Here is a 23269-nt window from a genome sequence, read left to right as displayed (position 1 = left end):
TTAAGAAAATGATCTGTTGAACCTCAAATATCATAAATAAAGGCACATACGCAAATACAAGGTACCTGACTGCCCAATATTTCAAAAATATACATACACACCATAAATACAGATTGCTTCCTTAAACAGCTGGCATTCAGCAGATGGATTTATCAGTGTTTAGCTTTAAATTTGAGCTAAAAGACGTATCTACAGTCATAAAAACCTGTCGCTAACCAACTTTGCTTTCACACTTATTGAACTGACATGACAGACAAATATAGTCATATCCTCCTGTAAATTTGATGCATGACTGGGGGCAGAAGCCATACGTGGTTTCCTGGTGGTGACAGTGGTCCGCGGTGAGGGTGGCCCGGTGCCGGCGCTGTTGTATGCCAGAACAGCGACATGGTATCGAGTGCTGGGTCGAAGTCCAGAAACTCTGGCTGTTGTTTCCAATCCTGCAGTCCGCACTCGGTCTGCTGCCGCTTCCCGTTCATGCTGCCGCCAATACCGGATCTGCAGACACACATCATGTTAAAAAGAGGCCCTATCCACGCTGTAGCGGCCTAGGGTCCGAACCCGACCTGTGGCCCTTTGCTTGGAATGGCAGAAAATACATGAATAAAATAAAAAATACATATATAAACCTATCCAGGAACTGACAGTTTAAATACAACCTTTAGGATCTAACACCATGTCTCAGATCATTAAAACTCACTGCATTCACAGCAGCAGATGCAATTAATACGTCATTATTTTTTTATATTTGAGTTATGTATGTCTGTAGTTGCTGTCTGTCTCAACATTTATCATCTTAAACTTTACCAACAGGCCCAGAATGTGCCAATATCAGCCACAACAGCACTGACTGACTAATACATTTGTGATGATCCTTGTTATGATCTTGCTAACAAATCAAATCAAGTTGATAAATTGAGCTTCATCAGGTTCAGGACACAAAACAGAGTAAAGGAGCTGATCATGGATTTTTGAAAAAAGGAAACTCAGACTCAGAAACCCCTTTAATCATTTACAACACTCCACCTTTGATAATAGTTGATTTTTATGACTTTTTTATCTTTGTGAGTAGCACAAAGGGACAACAACAGGCATGTTGTAACATCACCCTATGTTGTAGAATGAGGAATAATTGAACCTAGTACCTGTAATAAAATTATTAGAACTTTAATGATCAATCTGAGGGGTGTGGACAAATAAAATAGTCGTAGACACAAGGTCAACCTTGTTTATGAGACCAAAGTGTTTTCCTTATGGCAGATCAAAAAAAACCCACTGTGGCTGCAGGATCAGTGAGAACATGAAGGACAGGACAGCCAAGGACAAAATACATCCTAGACCTAAATGTCCCTGATAATCAACTTCTGCTTTTTTCCTGCATCATATTTTAGTAGTTGGATGTCACGTCACGTGTCTTACCTTGCTTTTGTGGTGCAGAAGTTTCTATTGAGGACATGCAGTTTTTAAATATGATTCAGCTGGGCCATACTTAAAAACAATATGAGACAGTTCAAGTCTGGTACATAGTACATTTTTTCTGTACTTTGTAAAACAGATTACATTACTCAATCGTGTAATTTTTCACCTCCTTTGAATTCTATGCTCACCTCATATCCTCTGAGGATGCCGTTGGCACTGAGCTGCTGGACGGGCTCCCATGAAACCTGAATCTCAAAGGCGGTCATTGCTGTGGCGTTGATGCTCGGCGGTCCCACTGTGGGCTCTGTGAGGAGTCAGTGAGAGGTCAGTATGGCCATACATGCTGCAAACATCATGATGTACACTGTGTCCTGATATTACACAAAATGACAGCCATGTTCATCTTTTATTGTCAGTGACTTCATAATTGAGCTGGCTGTGGTCAATCTCCTCAGAACTGTGCTTGCCCTCTAGTGGTGACAGATAAATTCAGCAGCTGGAGACAGCAGCTTTTCACACAAATACTCTGCATTATCGCCACAACAAAGGCTCACTTTTATGACGCCTGTTTTTGTTTACACTGAACGGAGCAGCACCGGCTTAAAGATGCTCCAACGGGGCTGTAGAACCTAAAGAAGTGAGCCGTTACATATCATGACTGTGACATCTGTGTATTTTTTTCACCGTCTTTTCACTTGTTGATCTAAACATGTACCCACTGACTGTTTATAATCACATGGATGCTGTTATGTGTTGTGATTGAGATCCTGACCTGATCCTTACAAAATGACATAATGGACCCTGTCGGGCTTTCACTTGCAGGGAAGGATGCTGTTTTCTGCAGGAAAGACTCAGTCGAGATGGCTGACAGTCGTTGTGATTTTTTTAAATACAAGTTGCCTGACAAGGAAACTACAACAACACAACAGTGGAAGGCGACAAAGATGTGGTGAGTTAAAGTTTTTTGCTCTGAATTGCATCATATAATCACCACCTTTCAACTGTGGGAGCTGCCTGGCTCTGCTGCCAGAGAAAGACGCTGTTTTTCAGGCAGAAATGTGAGAGTTGGTAGGACAGACTCACGTATAACTGCGCTATGTTTTCCCTCATGTAAGACGCCAAAGACACTAGCAGACTGATACCCCCCTTTTCTGTGCTGCACACCCAATCACGGTAGTTCTAATGATGATTTTCATATTCGCCTGAAGTTGATACAGTGGAGAATGCAATTTTCTGGACTTATGAATGCATCGAACACACACTACATAGTGTGTCTGGAATGTAAGACAACAAGACTGGGCTATGCTCTACCTGCTACACTTAAAGCCTGGCCTTTTTTTTTTTTTTTTTTTTACAGAGGAGCATTTAAAGCTGAATATTGCAGAGGAACTGGAAAACTTGGACTGTTAGGGACAATAATAATAACACTAATGTTCCATGAGTCATTCTGTTCATGGTGTACAAAAACAGAAAACTGCTGGGCAGTGATGCAGAATACTAGTGAGTAAAGGTTTCCTAATACAAATCACTTCAGCAGCCCACCAAGGACAATCAACTCCTCCCTAGATGGAGTTAGTATTTATTATTCCGTCAAATGATTTGTCCTTTGAAATGACCACTTGTTTCACAGTGACTCACCTTCCTCAGCAGAGTGGACCACAGCGATCTGGCTGAAAGGACCTTCTCCTCTGCGGTTATAAGCTTTGATCTTCACCTCAAAGGGACTGTACGGCGTCAGGCTGTCATTGTAGTATACATATCGGGATGACTCAACAAGAGGAACACGCACCACTGTCCAAGATGATGCGTCTTTCTTCCTGAACGCCAGGATGTAGCCAAAGCCATCACCATTCTGGTACTCTCTGGCCATGGGCTGGAAAAGTCAGCAGAAAGTTAAGATGCAAAAGCTTATCATCATCTTCATTTTAATTTCAAGGTACAGTGCAGGTTCTTTCCACAGCCAGGATAAACAAGAGCAATTATTACAGCAAGCAAAAACTATTTCAGCATTCATACTGACACGTAAGTATTGTTTAATGACAGATTTGAAAACAGTAAAACAGAGGACTCTTAATGGAAATGTATACAATTCACAATAGTAGGCAGCAGTGCTTAACACTATATTCTACAATCACTTAAAAATGTAATATGTAGATTACTTAAGTAATCTCATTGGATCTTAGAGGGTAACTCCACCAAATGCACACATTAAAGTATGTTTACAGGTCTTTTGGGAGTACTACTGCATGTGTGAATAAAGTAATGTAAAGGCTTTCGTCTCCAGTGATGTCACTCCGTGCTCCGGTCCATTGTAGATTAGATCGTGTCTACAAACAGTGCTTGAAATGACTTGTTATTATGCTGTAGCGCTGTGTGCTATACATTTACATGCACAATATACTACAGTATGTGCACATGGAGCAAACACACACACATACACACAAACCACAGAGAAACAGCTTCTCACCGTCCAGGTAACAATAAGTTCATTGCGGTCTCCTCCTCCTCCTCCAAGTCCACTGGGGGCCACTGTTGGAGCTGAGGGCCAAACATACAAACACATCATAATATATATATACACATGATATAATCTGCATTAGTGGATCAGTGGCCAGTGGTATAGGTGGAAACAACATGTAGATACTCCTACAGCTGCTGCATCACTGCTCTTATCTGCTTTGGCTTAGTATTCAGATAACTTTATACAGTTATGTTCTAACATCCAGACATAGTGATGAACTTAAATTGAATGTGAAATGAAACACCATAAGTGTACTGGATGCGACCTGTGGCCTCTCACCTGCTTGCTGTGTGCGGATGGTGTGTGAGGGCATGCTGGGCTCTCCGCTGCCCAAGATGTTGCTGGCAATGACCTGAAATTCATAATCCATCCAGGGCATCAGCCCCATCACGCGGGCCGACTCTGCATTCCCCTCGATGTTAACCGGGTCTGGTGTACAGTGAGGAGTTGTGTAATTACTTACATAGACATTTATGAAAACATATTCCCCACAGCCAAAAATATTGAAGTACATATTTAGTCTGACTATGACTATGACTAGTCCTCCCCCCTGAGAAGCTGTTCCCAGTAAATATTTTTGATTTTAAAACTAATACTTAAATTCTGCAAAATTATACACATTATCATCATCTATTGATAACATAGTTTCAGTTCTACACACACACACACACACACACACACACACACACACACACACACACCTGTCCTCATCCTCTTCCACTCTGATGAGAGTGATGATCGGCCCATGATGATATATTTGCCGATGGGACTGTGGTTATCGTAGCCACGACTCCACCTGAGTTCCACTGATGTCTCAGCAACATTCTTCACCAGTAAACCTCCGGGAGGTCCTGGGGGGCCTGGACACAACACACGAATGTTACTCCAGTCATAAATAAGAGAATCTCCAGAGCTTGATCGGTGCTCCATCATCCATCACAGCTCAAACAACAGTAGAAACGGTTGTTCTATCAAAGTGACAACACCTGTATAGTTCAACACTGAACTGAGTGCACAAACAACTGACAAACTGGCATTTCTGCCTGGCATTGAAATCCAGGGATACTTTGCCTACATTGTCATTGTATATATAAGGCTCTTTACTTGATTTATCCAACTGCTTTGATCTAATTACAGTTTTTTTCAGTCGCTTTGGTACATTTCTCAGATCAGAATTGAAATTCTCAGAACTATTTGTTCAATCTTCACATCATTGTGTCACTTGTGCACATCAAAAAAGCAAATTGCAAATGCTTTGGTACATCCATGCAAATGATTATGTACAATTCTCTGCTGTTTCCTACATTATCAATTGCTTATGTCATGTTGATCAAAATGTATTATAATGGGTCTCTGTTGAATAGTCTCACTCCCAACAACATTTAGGCATTAGTTTGTCGCATAAGTCCTTACATGTCATTGCGATACAGAAAGGAAAAGACAGCACTGCATAGCACAAAGAAAACAACAAACAACAAAAGAAATGTGAACATCGGACAACCTCCTGAGGGAAAACTTTTCAGAAAACTGGTTAATCACTGGTTGATCTAATGCTTCACACATTTCCCTTCGTTAGAGAAAGTCAAGTTTGCACCTGGGAGCAATTTACCAATTCAGGACAGATTTAGGAAAAAAGTCTAATGGTAATGTATAGAAATATGCTTGATATATTATGACAACTTGTTCAACCATTTTGCATGTAAAGACTTATGTGACAAACTAATGCCTAAATGTTGTGGGGAGTGAGACTATTCAACAGAGACCCATTCTAATACATTTTGATCAACATGACATAAGCAACTGATAATGTAGGAAACAGCAGAGAGTTGTACATAACCACTTGCATGGATGTACCAAAGCATTTGCAACTTGTTAAAAGAAATGAGAAACTAATTTATTGATGTGCACAAGTGACACAATGATGTGAAGACTGAACAAGTAGTTCTGAGAATTTCAATTCTGATCTGTGAAATGTACCAAAGTGACTGAGAAAAACTGTAATATGAAAACACGGAAAGCTCTGATGCATCTTACCTCGAACCACCAGTTTAGCTGAAGCTGAGGCGCTGTCCACCACAGTTTGAGCTGTGCATGTATACATCCCTGCTTGACTCAGCTGAGTATTCACAGTCAACAGGTCACCAATATTTTCCTTCTGAAAGGTCAAAGACAGAGCAAAAGTGAGAACCAAGCAAACTAGTGAAAGGCTCTGTTAGTCAATAGCATGACAGACTGAGGAAGCTCAGGGTTGAGAGCCACTTAAACTGACAGATGGACTAACACGTTTTCTTCTAGACTCTTTCAAGAAATATATAGAATATTGTCATCCTTAATTTGACACCACAACCTTATGAACAGTGATTTGATAACTTGGATTTTTAAAAAAATTACTACAAATGTTTGTACTTGTCTGGACAAAACTATTTAAATATATACAAAAAAAAGGCTATTTGAGTTTGGTGCAATTACTGAAAGGCAAGTGGAAATATAAAATCCCTGATAAAGTAACCACACAGTGTTTATCCTCCTCAGTCAAGTCAGATAGAACCTTTGTTCAAAGAAAGATGCCTTGCAGTCTTTTCTTGAGAATTACAAAACTGACAATAGCTCAAAGCTGATGTGGATTCTGCTAATGGTCATCCATGGTTTTACTTGTGCATTGATGTTCTGAAGCCTGGATGGAAATAATGAGAATGCATCCCAGGCTCAATTATCAATGATAGCCCTCCTTCCCCTACTCTGCCTAACAAAAACACCCAATCCCGCTGCAGTGTTTCATCTCAGATGAGTACAGTTCTGCAGGATCTCACAGTCTAACACACAAAATTGGTCCAAACCACCTTCTGTCCAGCATGCTACAAGGGACTCACCCCCTCCACCCTGTGATATGGCCCATCAGAATCCTCAAGTTCCAACAGGACCCCATTGAGGGCCCAGGTGAAGGTCAGGTCCATGGTGGGATCATGGGATGCGTGACACTGCAGTGTCACATTCTCCCCCTGATTGATGTCAGCATTGGAAGGAGCCAGTGTGATCTTAGTGGCATCTAAAAGGTTTGGACAAAAAAGTGAGCCAGTGGCAGAGCTGTGAATGGTCTCGACTCTATGGGACCCTAAACTTTTAGAATACGAAAAGGAGGAGAAGAGAGTCAGTGTTTAACTTGTATCAGATGTTCTGTCAATGCAAATTGTTTACTGCGATTTTGTTGTTCTGTTCTGTACATGTGAAATCTATCTACCCCAGCCCCCGAAATCTTTACATTAAGCTGCAATAGAAACAAATATATGAAGACATTTTAAAGTGAAATATAAGTGACAATAAACTAAGTCCATGATGCGGATTAATGGTATATGCTTTGATTATTTTGCTGAGTGACCATAGTTTTGTTCTCAGTTGCTGTCCATGCGCATGCTAATATGCTAATACATGCCAGTGCTATGTTCATATTTGTATTCACAGCTTGAATACAAATATTCAGTAAGTATCATTGTGTGTTTTGGAGCGTGTGTGTGTGTGTGTGTGTACCTCTGACAGACAGGTGTCCGGTGCTGTTGGCTTTGCCCAGATAGTTTTCAGCGAAGCAGGTGTACTTCCCTTCATCTGCCCTGCTGATATTGTGGATCCACAAGATTCCGTCTGGAGTTACTGTGATTCTGACGAGACATGACAAACATACAGAGGGTTAAGAGCGCCCTCAGCTGGATCACTACAGTACTGCTGCCAACCATCATGTTGTCCCATACAGCATCACAAACTATGGCTTCAAATTTATACCATAACATGAACATTACAGGCATCACAAAGATGTCGGTGCTACTGTATTGGATTGTGTTTTATTGTACAGGTGTTCCTGTCACTGCATACACCTCCTGTGTGTCGGCTCTCACTTTATGTTGCATAGCAGTGATGAATCATTATGATTTTATAAGGTAAATACTAGAGATGCACCGATCAGGATTTTTGGGGCCGATCACCGATCACCAAAAGCAGTATCTGCCGATCCCGATATTGCCGATCACCGATCACAGTGTCAAATCCATAAATTCTTCTATATTGTTGTCTTGTGTAACTTTCATATATTTAATTAATGATTTTTCTTACACAACATTGACATTGTATTATTAAGTATAAAAATTAGGAGATGAGAAAGTATCATGAATTGACCACCGTTTTATTGCAGGCTGAGGCAATGTGCAATATTTCACACTCTAGAGACTCTTAGAGACAACTTGGACTCAGCTTACATAGAGTAACTGTAGCTTACTAGTGGGAATGCATGCAGTCAGGGTGGGAATTTTGTCATTTTAGGGGCAAGTCCATTTGGCCTTCACTTTTTTTTTCAGGGGCACCAAGGCCACATGACAGGGCACAAAGGCCACTGAGTAAAATGTGTTGATTTACCTTTCAGACTGATACCATAACATCCTAATTTATAATAAGACAAGGATTACGTATTAAAACATTTTTTAAATACCAATATCAAGTTAATGTTACATTACAAAACAGTTTTTGTTAAGTAGGGTTAGGGTGAGGTGATTTTTGTGACACTACACTGAATATTAGTGTTATTGAATATTTCTCCCAATAGAAATTCCCCAAAATTATGGCAAAGCACATTTTTTCCAAACAAAAAATCTGTAGAATAACCATCAGGAGACCACTGATGTGTGGAATGATTTTGGTGACACTACACTCTGAATAATAGTGAAGTTACTGAATATTTTTTGTAGTTTCTCTTTTCAGTGTTGCACTTTGTAGACGGTCCCTGCGCCCTCGTCTCACAGCTGGCTGACCATACAGACCAGAGTTAATGTCCAGACGCTCGTTTTGATTAACATACGGTTGTAGCTCGTTGTCTACCGTACTACGGTAGGAAAGAGCCGTCAGTTGTGTTTTAACAAGGTTTCACTTATGAGTTATTGATCCGCGAAGTTCGAGTCTGTGAATATATTTCCAACTTTACCGGACTAAATCCTACCACATAAGTCAGTTACGTATCATGTCAAAACCGGCTGCGCGCGCTCGCTGTGCTGTAAGTTTCGTACTTCTGTTTTGAGACGCTGCTGCTGTTTGAGAGGCTTTCACGTGAGATCATCGTGATGATGAGACTCCACCTGCGTGAACCGCGAACTCACTGAAGTTACTGTGAGTGACTACTGTGCACTCAGGTGGCTGTAATTAAAGGCAAGCTCGCTACGCTGACCGGGCCAGGGGCACAGAGGCCACACGATGAGATTTTTTTCACGCTGCATCAAGGCCAAAGTGCGGGGCAACAGCGGCCATGGCCACCGTGAAATTCCCACCCTGCATGCAGTCAGTGCACTGTCTCTATATTGAAACGTCATCTGATCGGCCTGATTTGATCTATTTTGAGAACTCCGATCAAAACCGATAGGGACATTATCGGCCGATTGCGATCGGTTGCCGATCGATCGGTGCATCTCTAGTAAATACCCCTGCATGCTGCTGCACACTCATGAATGTTAAGTCATTTACTTGTCTCCCCACATATTCCCAGCTGTTAGCTCTGCTGCTGCTTGTCTCACTTGCGTCGCTAAGTAGTAGTGTATCAACATGAGATATTCCTGCAAATGAATTGCTGTGTGGCCAAATGTTTCTGCATACTGGGGGTAGTTCCATTTGATGAAATGGAAACTTTGCAAGTGTTGTAAGCGAGCGTATTGTCGTCTTTTTGCGTGAAATATAACCACATTTTGGAGCGCTTCTGACTCGACGCCATGTTTGCTGCTCTTTGAACCAAAACAACGCAGCACGTGTGTGACGTCATGACGCATTTGCAAAGAGCGGAACCGGTAAGCGGAATCATCAAGCAGGCATGCTAAGGATTCCAAGGAATCAACTCACCAGGCACCGGTTCTTAAGAAGAACTGGTTCTCGATTCCCACCCCTAACCACCTGTGCAGCCACCTGCCTGCGCCTGAGGTCATCATCACCTCTATGCCATATTCCTCGTGTTCAATAAATTCACCTTTCAAATCAACTTTTAGGTTCACCACTACACCTGTGACAGAAACAGTCTGAAAACCAAATGCACGACTGTTACGGCCTCCTCCAGTATCTATGTGCATCTGTGTTGTGCATCTATGTCAGGCTAAGCAGGATGTGGGATCCCTTGCTGAGGATTGGCTGGCACGAGACCTGCCTACTTCCTGGTTCTGCCGGTGATCTGATTGGTGCGGCGTCTGTCCATCTCCTCCAACCACCTACCACCTTCCAGACCATACCTCTGCTTAAATAGTTGCCCTCGGTGTGATTTTGGCCCTTTTTTTGACCAACTGGCCTTGTGTGTGTGTAGTGCTCTTTGAGTTACCTTTGTGTTATCCAAAAACTGTGAAATTGCGGTAAGGAAATTGGGCAAGGGTTTTAGTGGGGGTTTACTGACACCAGCCTGACACCAGTAGCATCTTGATGTTAGAGACACTAGGTTTAGAGGGTGCTGCTTATTTTGTATTTTTGATTATTGTTGAAATTGATTGATTTTTAGTAGTTATCTCTCATTTTGGAGAGACCTCTTTAAGTTATATTTATTTCTTTGAGTTGTGACCAGCAGGCTGTATGACAGTCAGTGCGTTTACATGACACTCAAGAAAACCGAATTACTGCGTTAGTCTGACTATGATCGGATTTTTAGATGCATGTAAGGCAAGGCAAGTTTATTTGTATAGCACAATTCAGACACAAGGCAACTCAAAGTGCTTTACAGGCACACACAAATTACATTAAAAGACATAAACATTTCATTTAAAAGACATTAAAAATTGCATTAAAAAAAAAAAAATAATAATAATAATAATAAAAATAAATACAAATAGCATTTTAAGAACACAACAACATTAAGAGACAAACATCAAAACAAGTAGGCTAAAATAGAGAAGCTTCGAAAGAAACAAGACTGTAGAGTCAGAGTAATAATGCAGTTCAAAGACTTGAATTGCTTCAGTTAAAAGCAGTGGCAAAAAGAAATGTTTTAAGTCTTGATTTAAAAGAGGTGAGTGTTGGAGCAGACCTGCAATTTTCAGGGAGTTTGTTCCAAATATGTGGCGCATAGTAACTGAAAGATGCTTCTCCATGTATACTTCTGACTCTGGGGACTGAAAGCAGACCGGTACCTGATGATCTCAGAGGTCTGGATGGATCATAGCGCGGCAGCAGATCAGAAATGTATTTTGGCCCGAAACCATTCAATGCTTTATAAACCAACAACAGGACTTTGAAATCTATTCTTTGATAGACAGGAAGCCAGTGTAAAGATCTAAGAACTGGAGTGATGTGATCTACTTTTTTGGTTCTTGTTAGGACTCGAGCAGCAGCGTTCTGAATCAGCTGCAACTGTCTGATGGAGTTTTTAGGGAGTCCTGTAAGACTGACTTGGTCTGTAGTTTTCAACAATACAGACTGAAGCTGAGCAGAGACTTTAAGTCGTTCTTCCTTGGATCCAAAAACAATTATTTCAGTCTTATCTTTGTTTAACTGAAGAAAATTCTGACACATCCAATCATTGATTTGTTCAATGCATCTACTCAGGGTATGTATGGGATTATAGTCCCCTGGTGATATGGTTATGTAAATTTGTGTGTCATCTGCATAACTAAAAACTAAACATTTATTTATGCATTTATTTATTTATGCATTTATTTATCTATACACGTATTTATTTATTTCAGCATTTATTTATGTATTTATTTATTTATTTATGTATTTATTTATGCATTTATTTATTTATACTTATGTCAGGTTTGGTCCTCCATATAAAACTAGCACATTAATAAAAAAACAGCAATCAAACACATATGTCATAGGGGTCCAGTTAGATTTAATACACACCTTTCAGCCAAGCAGAGCCCAGAATTATTGGTGGCCATGGCATTATTACCACAGGTCTCTAGAGTTGAGCAAAACAACTTGACCATGGCATTCTCAGCGTCTACATCTAGCCAAGTTTATTTATTTATTTTTGTCTTTTTATCATTGTTGAGCGATATGAAAATCAAGTTGACTTAGCACTACCTGCTGCTGTTGGTGAGCAGCTCCGTCCCACGGCTCCAGAACAGGCTGGGCTTCGGGGCAGCACGAGGCCGACACTCGATCATAACCTGTCCCCCTCTGGCGGCTGGGATCAATTTTCTTACTGGGTTTAACCTGAAGTCTGGAGCCTGAACTGAAAGTACAGAAGGTAGGATAGAGTCAGAATAACAATACAGAGGGGAAAAGGAGGGGGGAGGATGACAGCAGGGAGAAAATTGCAGGAAATGTGAACCAATGTCAGAATCATGTTAAATTATTACAAGAGAGCAGTACAGTATTAAAGCTTATTAACTTACAAATATTAAACTTTAATATGCATTGATATGAAGAAGATGTGTATGCTTTAGTGATACAGATCTTAATGTTTAATAGCTCTATTCAGTATGATATAATACTTTCATTGTAAAATTCAAATTTTGGAAATGAAAAGTACATCTTTTCAAACTAAAAAGCATGTTAAATGCTTTATACAAGTTAAAATAAAGACAGCTCTATGTAGATAACTACCTTGAACTCTGAGCTCTGCACTGGAGTAGATGGTACCATGTTTATTCTCAGCTACACACTGGTACATCCCAGAATCCTCCAGGGCAAGGTTACTGATCTTCAGACGAGGCCCATTCACCTCTAGCCGGTCCTGGAGGAGTCGGAGGGAACGGTCAAGTGGGAGTAAGAAAACAAGAGTGAAACGGAAACAACTCACAGGAAGTGTGAGCCGTGAAACAAAGCAATGTATTGTGCATATACTATGGTGTGGTGTATGAGAAAAAATGTTTTGCAGTGGACTGAATGGACATAATTCACCATCTGGTTAGTTTCTCTCTCACTGACAACTGACTGTTGGACAAGGCCCCCTAGTAAGCATCAGTGAGTAACCATGGCAACGGAGTTGGGAGGGGCTAGGAGAGTTAGTGTTTTTCCCACTGTTGAATTTGTTCTTACTCTTTAGAATGAGTCTGGAGGCTGAGCTGAGCGGAATTTGTGCCCAAATGCAATCATGGCCCTCATTAATAGAATGATTTTCTTCTCTAGGAGTCAGGTTCACTTGGGATGAATAATAACACATGGCCTCTGTATCTTGGGAAATTTGGTGCACAGTTATAGCGTAAAAAACATGACCTTTCGTGGGTTTAATGTATTCTCTAATTTAAGGAAATGTAATTTCTCTGGATTGAAGTATTACTGTTGCAAAGATTTTTAAAATAAAAGGGAAACAAGAAAATCACCTGAACACTGGTGTCCTGAACATCAGGACAAGGGGAAGAACACAGCACATGTTTGTTTTTTAAAGCAGAGCTGCAGGAGTATTTTAACAGAACTTTGTATGTGGAGTTACATAGAACAGAGAGAGACTATAGCGAGCATGCTGCATTACCTGTGTACTGAGTGGCTGTCCATTGCGCAGCCAGCGCACGGAGGGTCGTGGTTTACCAGCAGCTACACAACTCCAGTGTAGCTCTGAACTGATCTCCACCTCTGAGTCGCTCATTACCTGCAGCCACTCCGGCTGAGCTGGAGGGTAGGAGCAGAAATGTAGTGAGAAACATGAGAAACAGCAGGAAATAAATCAATAATAATCATGCCATGGTCGTGGTGAACACTCAATTCTGATTGGCTAATTTCTGATAATGTGAGTAGTTCACTGCTCTAAATGAAATTGCAGGCTATGCACTGTAGTATCAGCTTCTAAAATGAGTAATAGTTGGGTGATCTCCCAAAAACTGTGACAATGGACAGTCAAGAAAGTCAGTGGACTCCTCAACGAGGGTTTAAAAACATATTTAGCACTCATGCCCCACACAAAAAATGCAGACATATGTTGGAAGCGCCACAACCCAAAATGGCTATCATGAGTCATGTTTGAAATGATCTTTTCAATTGTTTCACCTCCAGTGGTACATAGTACATGGTCTCTGGGACGTTTTGTTGTCTTGATGATTTCACCTATCAATATTTCATTATTACATTATTATGACATGATCATGAACGTGTAATCATTGTACATCTATGATGTTGTGATCATGAACACGTCATCATCACAGCTTTACAACCATTCACACCTGGGCTCACCTAGCGTTAGCAACCCATATGAAGGATGGTTTGACCAAAGACCCACAAGTGGCCCTAACGAATGTGAAATTCAGAGCTCACATGTGTCATTTACATTTTAGGGCATTTAGCAGATGCTTTTGTCCAATGTGCCTTCCAGTTATTCATACATTCATACACTGATGGCGGTGGCTGCCATGCATGGTGCCGACCGGCACATCAGGAGCAGTTTGATAGTTCCATATCTTGTCCAAGGAAGTTTCGACATGCCAACCAGGGGAATCGATCCAGCAGCTTTCCGATAACAAGACGCTGGCTCTAACCCTGAGCCACAGTCACCTCAGATATGTCCTTAACAACTCTTTAAGGACACTCCCACACAGAGTTTAACAGCCTGCAACTGTCCTCCAGATAGTCAGAATTCAAGAAGAAGTCCAGTTGCCTACAATACAGCACTTAGCATGACCTGGATGACTGAGAACCTTCATCAACCTATTTAATCTGAATGTGCAACTTCACACTTCATTTTTGAGCTAATGGGCTGCTGTTCTTCATCTGAATCTGTTGATTCTCCAAACTTTCTCCTCTCATCCTGACAACCCTCATCTGAACAGTCAGGAAGTGTGAGGGCTGGTGGCACTAGTGGGGCACATGGGGAATGGTGTTTCCACTTTCTAATCAATACAATCAATGCCCAGGAACAATTCAACGAGTACTTCCTGAAAGTGATACGGAAATGTTTCAGTTCAGACTGCCATCCTGTCTTTTACTTTACTGTGACCACAATGTTAATTCAGTCATGAGATTGACCTGCTAATGTACCATCAGCATGGTAACATAAACATCAGACTGTGTCTGTAAGAGGCTATAAAACCTCACTGATTGGCCTTGTACAATATGCAGTGCTGCAATTAAAACAGCCTGACACAAAATCTTTTCTTTACCTTGCACATTGATGCGTCCCTGGTACGTATCACTTCCCTCTGAGTTGTAGGCTTCACACTCATATAGGCCCTCGTCATCGAAGGAGAGATATGGCAGGTTGAGGGTGGGACCTTCTGCACTGGAGCCAGCCTTGGACGGCATCAAACCGTCCACCTTCCTCCATCGCAGCTTTGGGACTGGACTAAGAAAACAAAGAATATACTGCAGTGTGAGGCGAAATAAAGGAAGAGCATGTGGTAGTTTCAAAATAAAATATCAGATGGGGTCCAAGACTGGCAAGTAAGAAGAAGGAAACATTAAGAAATATGTCTAAAGCCAAAGAGGGCACAGCCTCTCAACCCCAAATGACTTGCAGAGACAGACAGATTTCAGAGTTTCCTTACTTTCCATAGGCAAAGCACTCTAACTGAACGGTGTGTCCTGCAAGGGCGTAGGTCTCCGCTGGAAAACGCACTTTGATGCTTGGAGCTGACTTCTTGGGATTGGCTGAAATACAATACCATTGCAAGTGTTCAGATTAAATCCCATCCAGATTTCACACCTTAAATTCTATCCAATAGCGAGCTGGGACAGCACCAACTATCAGTGATTTTGGTGAACTGGAACACATTTTCTATTTACATCAAGGCAGAAGTTTTCAAGGCATAACATTGTTATGACACAAGTTTTGTTTGTAGTAAGCACATAACATTACATTACATCTGACAAATTATTACAGAACTCTTCTACTTCTACTCAGATATCAACTTAAGTCAGGTTATCACACATACAATGTACACCACAAAATCTTCTTTTAGATATCACTTTTTCCTTAAGTCATCAGGTACAAACAGCTCTTGCTTCTGCAGACCTCCATGGTAGAGCTACATGTGGTGACTAAAAGGTCAGTAATGTAGTGTAGCTGTAAAGAATCCATACCATCAGACAGTACAGTGAGCTGATTGTCTTTGCTGAAGGTGCTCTTCGTGCTGATGTCCAAGTTGATGGTAGTGAAGCAGTAGTATTTTGCGGTATCGTTTGGCTCTGCTTTGGCCAGGTACAAGTTCCCTGTTACCTGCGACACAAACCATCGACCATCCTTTGTCTTGACGAAGTTGGGAAATTCATTGATTATCCAGCGGTAAGACAGAGCTGGGGAGAGAAAAAATGTTGACCAGTAACACAGTTGGAATGTGCTGGCTAGTGCTCCGATTTCAATATTAAACCCATAAACAGCCAGCATTCCAAAAAAGAGGAATAATTCTGTTAATTCCAAACAAGCTTTATGACCCTTATCCAACCTGTCAACTGCTGTTGCAGGTTTTACACATTAAGTTAGTTCTCAGTAAAAGATTGTAATAAGTAGTCTGAACATGTTTGTTTTTTTCCGGATGTGTATTAATACTGGAATAGAAGGGATACCTGGGTAATGTGGAGGGGGCTGGCAGGCCAGGAAAGTTCCTAACCCTTCATATGCTGTCTGAGGACTCCTGCTGTCTGGAGGGAAGTCATTGACATCTGGAGAAACAGTGGAGAAAGAGAAAGTAATGGAAAGGCTAAGGTCACATTCTAGTTGTAACAAAAGCAGCAATGACACACAGTTGATGGTAACCAATGTACAACTATGGAGAATTAGTGTAAAGTAAATCCTTTGAATCATGATCTTATCTAATGTCTTTGATCCCTGCCACACTGGCCCACCCCTACAGAAAGCTGAAAGGCCTTTTCTTACTCACAGCCAAATTTGACATTAGCTGCTCGACTGATGATGGTTCCACAGCGGTTGATGGCCAGACACTGATAAGAGCCTGTGTCTCGAATAGACTCTGGGCTGCTGATCACCAGGTTCCCAGCCACCAAGGTGTAACGTGGTTCCAAACCAAGTGGGACTTCTGTGCCATTCACGAGCCATCTACAAGACAGAAAGCGTGGCAAATTGATAAGAACATAGCAAACAGGAGATAAACATATCTCACAATGAAGTTAAAGAGTGGAATGAATGCAGCCATACAGCAGCTGTTGTAAATCCCCTTTACTTTTCTTGATTGGTCCAAAAGGTTTCAAAGATTCAAGGCTGAGTGCAGTAGAACTTTATTTGCTGGCAACCAAAGCACAAGATCAGACACAGACAAAATCTGTGAACAAGTTGAACTGACCCGAGGTTCAAAGCATTGAGCATCCTCTTTTAAACACAAAAAACTGGGAGTGTCTTCTCAGGGCTTCATGGCCTCAACCAATCCCTGTTCTTCTTTATTTCTGCTGACACTGCTACTTTTCCATGGAAAATCCCTGTTCTTCCTTCTGCACCTGCACAACATCTTCGACTCTGTGCATAACTGCACGTACACTTGTAGCTCTTCGCCTAACTTTGTTTTTTTTAAACAGCTGCTTTTCCTTTATCTATATCACCGGCTTTTAAAAACTCTGGCCTTCAGGCTTATTGATAACCCAGTCCCCTTCTTGATATATCCCATTTTATTGGATCACTCTTTGAACTGCATTTTTGAACATAATAAATGTGTTACATATTTGGTTATATGGTTTAATTCTTATATTTGTGGTTACATTTTCACACTACTACACTCACATCATCACACTACAGCAGCTTTAATAAGTTCATGTACATTTCAATCAGCTGGTTTGGTCAATCAGTATTTCAGCATTTCTTTCACAACTGATTACCCTTCATTTCTTACTTTTATCAATATAGGAGTCATTATCAGTTACCATTAGTCACTATTTCCTGACTATGGTTATACCACACAGCGTCTCGACCCTTCCTGCCACACAACACTTTGTTTGGGTGGTTGGTCCATGTAAAGTGGTAGCTACATGAATGCCAGGACCCAAGGATTCCCAGGTGAACATTGAATTGTAACAAGTTGATCAATGTCAATCACTTCACCTGTCAGTGTGTTTAATGTTGTGGCTGATCAGTGTTTATAAGATGACAAATTACTAGTTGTGGTCATACTAAAGAGTATCTGTTTACACTAAAATTGCCATTAACACAGAGATGCAGAAAAATATCGATTATATGCACAGAAAAAGTACACTGATTGACATGATTTCTGTCGTAATGCATGAAATAAGAGAGAAATCCAAGTATTAAATATGTCATAATGGATCACTGAGGTCTGTGTCAGATGAAAAGCTTCACAAATGTTATATGTTTACATTTACTTTTTTCCCTCAGTGGTCCTTCTTTGATTAACAAATAATATCAAAACCTGCAAGTGCCACTTTCCTCTGAAGAATGTATCTTCATAGGCAAACATTTTATTGAATACACGCTCCCTAAAACTGATCACATTCAGTGAGTGTGTGTTTGTGTGGGTGCGTGTGTTACCCACCTGTAGGAAGCAGCTGGGCTGGCTCTGGCCTGACAGCTGAGGGTCACCTTGCCTTCCTTCAGGCCCTCTGGGTAAATTACACTGATGGGCTGTTCTTCAAACACTGGCCCACTGTCATGACCCGATACACACACGTCTCCACCTGGAATTAACAGTTTTAACAACACACTAATCACACCCCAAACCTTGTGCCAGAAACATTCCAGTGATGAGGCATTCCTATTGTGTATACATACAGAACTTCCTATCAGCCATATCTTCCCTTGGTTCATGCAGTTTCCTGTTACTCTGTGTATCTACCAAATATGGCTATTGCATACATAAAAAAGTACAGAATTGTGGAAAAATGGTTAACTTTCATGTTTGAACTTAAGCTGCAAAAGCAGAGGCTGAGACTTGGACTGTCAAAAACAACTTGGTTGAACTTGATAAATAAGGCCACCATAAGATTTGATTTTGTCCACTAGATGTTTTGATAAAAACAAAATAAATAATGAAAAGAATATTCTTGTATGAATGAATGTTAATGCTGTTAAATTTTTGGTTAATTAAAAATGCTACAAATAAGTTGTAATCAGTAAATCCTTAATCATTAAATTATTTTAAAAAATTGTGACGACAGATTATCCTGGCAAACGTCATGGACGTAGGAGAGACAATAATTTTAATCAAAGTACAAAGTTGCTCATCAAAGTGTTTTTTCGTATAGTGCAATTTTTCATCCGAACAATATGACACAATAGGTGCTTACTGATTGTGATGAAGCAACCCTTGCCAGTGTGATGTTTTATCTTCCACCATGCTTATAACACTGATGCCCTGTGGTCAATTTGGTTTGCAAGCATCTACTGCTCCAGGCTCAATACAACCAATCAGAGCCAAGTGGAGTGTCTGAGAAGTGTCATTCTTGTGCATACGCTGCTGGCAGCCCCCCTCGCTCATGCAGCGTGTACTGGGCAGTGCCCCTCCCCTGCGCAGGTGCAGTGCCTGCTCTTACCTGGTCAGATACATTCAAGCTCAAACTGTGAACATGGAGGAGAACAGACAACAACAACAGAGCTGAAGAATGCCCCACCATTGCCCACGTAAGAGAGAAGAAATAAGAAGAGTGACGAAGAAAAGCAGTGTAAAAACAAAGAATTGGACTGAGCACCAGGTTGATTAGCTGGTAACTCTGTCTACCACGATGTGAGGAATAACTTGGCATATCTACAGTGATCTGCATGAGGCACTCGTCATTATTATTTAGTTGTATTGATCAGAAAGAGAACAATCGGGGCTTATGTCATTGTTGTTATTTTGAATGCGTCATCTTGGTTATCTGGCATCCTCTATTACCGTGGTTAATAGCCTGCTCGTGCAGCTCCTCTGTGGGGACACAAGCACAAGCACTTGTGTGACTTAACACGCACACGCACTTGTGTGACTTCACTTCTAAAATGTAACTACTTTTAAAACGTTGCTGCAGCTAGTTAATAAAGTGTGGGCACAACTTCCAGCGGTTCTGTGAAGTGTGTCGAGATTCAAAATGTCAGGGAGACATTTGCTAATGCAAAATGAGGATAGTCCTGTCTCCTAGAAATTACATTCTCATTATCAAAATGTATTCTTAATTCCATTTGAGTGTAAAACATGTTTTGTTTGTTTGGTTGTTTTTGACATATTACAAATAAGTTTTTAATCAGCATGTCTTTGCTGTCAGTTTCCTTGCTTTGCTACAATGCTCCAGGCCACATGCAGCATTTTTCTTTTGGAACAATCTTGCTCTAGTATTTTTTATTTTTCTGTGAAACACAAGTAATCCGGGCATAAATATGTTTTCCTTCAAATGTTATTGAGAATGCATTTTAGTTGTATGAGAACATAATATCTAGACAGGGTTGATGAAGAAGGGTATTTTTAACTTCAGAGCTATTACTAATGCTAATTCATTACTATTGCCAAAGTCAGTTTGGTTTGATTTTTGTTTTTGTTAATTCCTTTAATCTTTTTAAAATACAGAAAAGGTATTTCGGAAAACATTAAAAATGCTCCTTAATTTGTATCCCTGGCTTTTGTTGACATTGCACAAGAGTATGGATGCACAAGATACAATGAGATTTATTATTGGCTATTAATCTGTATCAGTGAATTTATAGTCAACAACATAAAGCGTTATTGCTTATATTGACTTAACCAGCACAACATTTACACACCCTTCTGGTTGGCAACATGCTCCTCGTTGGTTTGCAATTTATCATTTAAGAAGGTGGTCAGCAGAGGGAGAGGAAGAAGAAGAAGAACAAGAAGAAGAAGACACAGCACACTGTGAAGTGGGGCTTACCGAAAGCCTCCTTTAGGGCCACAGAGCTGAGGACCAGCAGACACAGCAAGCACTCCATCATCTGGATCCAGCTGGATTACTAGAGGACCAAAAACAGATCCAGAGCAGATGGGATCAAAAACTGTTCACCTTTTCACACTGGAAGAAGAGATGTCCAATCAATCCATGTGTAGGAAAAAGATAAACAAGGTTACTTCCATGAATAACAGATCTACAGAGGAACTGAATTAATTTAGCATGGATAGCTTCAAGAAATATAACCACAATTGAAATCACTGTTCTTCTTTATCAAGAAAAATATTATGATCAACACCTTATCAGCATGACATATTGTATGTTGCAACTTACTGTCATAGTAGGAGCAACAAACAGATACAAAGAGGGAGAGAGGGCTGGAAAATAATACAAAATAAAGAGGAGGACCAACCGAGAGAAATGGGCCATGAAAGAGTAAGAAGAGATCAGTGTATCATTCACCTTCAAGACCCCTCATTGTCTGGGCATCAGAGTACAGCAGAGTACACTCAGCTCAGCGATTATAACATGCAGAAACCACATTAGATGTTTCATGGGAAATAAAAGTGCGACACTCAGATGCTCACTGAAGTAACCACACACTAACATGACCACTGCACAACAAGGTCAATAATAAGCAAACAAGTCTATGAGTAACTCTTTTTTGCCTTTAGGGTGCTGGCCATGTACAGCTTGGGTAGGGTAGCGCAAGGTCAGTGGTCCTTGGCTCTGGAATCTTTAATCCAGGAATCTGGAGAAGGTCTGGTTTGTCTCAACATCAACGTCCATTAAACCCCAGAAACCTGACCTACAGTCATTGACATGGCCCAAACTGTTCATAAATCACTTGACTTTATGATTTGTTTGGAAAAGTTTATTCCCCCAACTTCAACCTCACTATTGAAGGACCTGAGAATGAGACTCAAACTATCTGTCTTCAGAATTGCTTTAAGAGATTGCCTATATTGTCCACCTGAATGCACACTGGCTTGCTTCGCCTTTCTGTTTTTGTTCTTTCCGTTCTGTTTGTCTCCTCTCTGAATATTTTCTCCTCTTTGTTTCTGAATATTTTCTCCTCTTTGTTTTTCTCTTCTGTTTTCTCTCTCCCTGCACCATTAACTGAGTTTTCCAAGAAAAACACAGTTGAGGAGTTTTTCACCAATGATTCCACATAATAACAGCAGGTGAGTAGCTTTGCATTTTCGGTTAGGTTTGCTAAGGTTTCTAAACCTGATTTGGTGTGGAAAATCTACAAAAACAGTCCTTCCTACTGTCTACTACTGACACTGAGAAACTCAGTGAGAAAATCTGTCTATGTTCAGTGTTCAGGTACTCTCAACTCCTGGCTGCCATGCACATGTCATCTGACCTCTGCAGCACATCATGAATGCAGCAGCCTGGCTGCTCTTAAACTTACCCACTTCTCTTACGCTACAGCGCTCCTCCACACCCTGCACTGGCTACCAGTGACTGCTCAAATCAGTCAAGTCTCTGGTCCTTGTTTGTACTACTCTTCGAATGGTATTCAATCTTACATCCAGGACAAGGTGAAACCATACACCACAGCCCTTCACTGCACTCTGCTGCTGTCAGTCGGCTTGGTTCAGACACAGAAAGTGCTTGTGTGCCTACAGCAGGGGGTGTCGAATGACTGGGAGCAAAAGGTGCTTTGCTGAAGCCATGGCGCCAAGAGTTTCATTAATTGATCGGATACACTGCAGTATACATTATATCTTTATATATATTTTTTTTTAGTCCATTTTCCTCTACTTGGAAAACACTACACCAACAGCCAATCGCACAGCAAAGAAATAAAATGCATGTGGTGGATGTATGTTTCTGGCCCCTCCCACTCACAACAACTCAGAATGACGTGTCGAGCACACACAAGAGAGTGAGAGGTCCAACTAGCGTAACCGAGTGTGAGGATACTGACAAAGACGAAAAAATGGTACTGAAGAAGGGTTACAGTACTTTGGTTTTTTGTAAATAGTTTGACTACCTGAAGTCTGACAAATGACAGACCAGCATTAGTTGCAAAATGTGTCGGTGGCCTTCAAACTTTTCCATCATGTCAACAGGTACCGTCCAAAACAGAACTCCATGAGTTTGCGCTATCATGCCAGCATCAGCCTCCCCGCAGGTGGCCAACAAACCAGCCCCACTGCTTCAACTAGACGAACTTCAGTTCGACAACCTACAATCGCTGCTGCTTATTTCAGCCATTACCCCATATGACAAGACATCGAAGTGATACAAATACATAACATGGCAATTACTCACTGTTTCACTAAATATATGACGTCTATGAACAAGGTTTAAAAACAGGTGAAGCCTATGTAAGTGTCTCATACCTGAAGCCAGTTCTCCATCTCCTGAGAACATAAACCCTGACTGAAAGTGATGAGGATACAGATCTTACCAAGGAAATCAAATCAAGAGCTCTTGGCGACATTGAAGATAAATACAGCGACCCAGCCACACAGGAGCTACTGGACATTACTTCTTTCCTTGATCCTAGAATCAAGAATGACTACATAAGTGCAGAGAATGTTCCAGACATCAAAGACAGAGTGAAGATTGAAATGGAACAGGTGGCCTGAAAGGTAACTTGTCCTG

At 40.9% G+C, this 23269-nt stretch overlaps 1 protein-coding gene across 3 annotated transcripts in view; it reads right to left on the bottom strand.

Moving 5' to 3' along the window:
- The window catches only part of cntn2 (contactin 2), a 30139-nt gene extending 7048 nt beyond the window's left edge, over positions 1 to 23091 (bottom strand). Inside the window, exons 1-20 of one of the 3 annotated variants that reach the window (XM_030419555.1) lie at positions 23073 to 23091; positions 20636 to 20714; positions 18313 to 18454; positions 16696 to 16871; positions 16382 to 16477; positions 15899 to 16111; positions 15364 to 15466; positions 14980 to 15161; positions 13362 to 13498; positions 12494 to 12623; positions 11969 to 12119; positions 7466 to 7593; positions 6811 to 6986; positions 5975 to 6095; positions 4642 to 4800; positions 4220 to 4369; positions 3887 to 3957; positions 3058 to 3292; positions 1608 to 1723; positions 312 to 498 (exon numbers count right to left, since the gene is read on the bottom strand). In XM_030419555.1, coding sequence (XP_030275415.1) covers positions 312 to 498; positions 1608 to 1723; positions 3058 to 3292; positions 3887 to 3957; positions 4220 to 4369; positions 4642 to 4800; positions 5975 to 6095; positions 6811 to 6986; positions 7466 to 7593; positions 11969 to 12119; positions 12494 to 12623; positions 13362 to 13498; positions 14980 to 15161; positions 15364 to 15466; positions 15899 to 16111; positions 16382 to 16477; positions 16696 to 16871; positions 18313 to 18454; positions 20636 to 20696 — 2734 coding nt within the window. In that variant the 5' untranslated portion in view covers positions 20697 to 20714; positions 23073 to 23091. The other 2 variants (XM_030419554.1, XM_030419557.1) reach the window with 2 other exon arrangements.
- Positions 23092 to 23269: the final 178 nt, after the last annotated feature.

Source organism: Sparus aurata, chromosome 6 (genome assembly GCF_900880675.1).
Source record: "Sparus aurata chromosome 6, fSpaAur1.1, whole genome shotgun sequence".
Taxonomy (NCBI): Eukaryota; Metazoa; Chordata; class Actinopteri; order Spariformes; family Sparidae; genus Sparus; species Sparus aurata.
The sequence above is the reverse complement of the archived record's forward strand: the minus strand, read 5'-3'. Positions and strand labels throughout refer to the sequence as shown.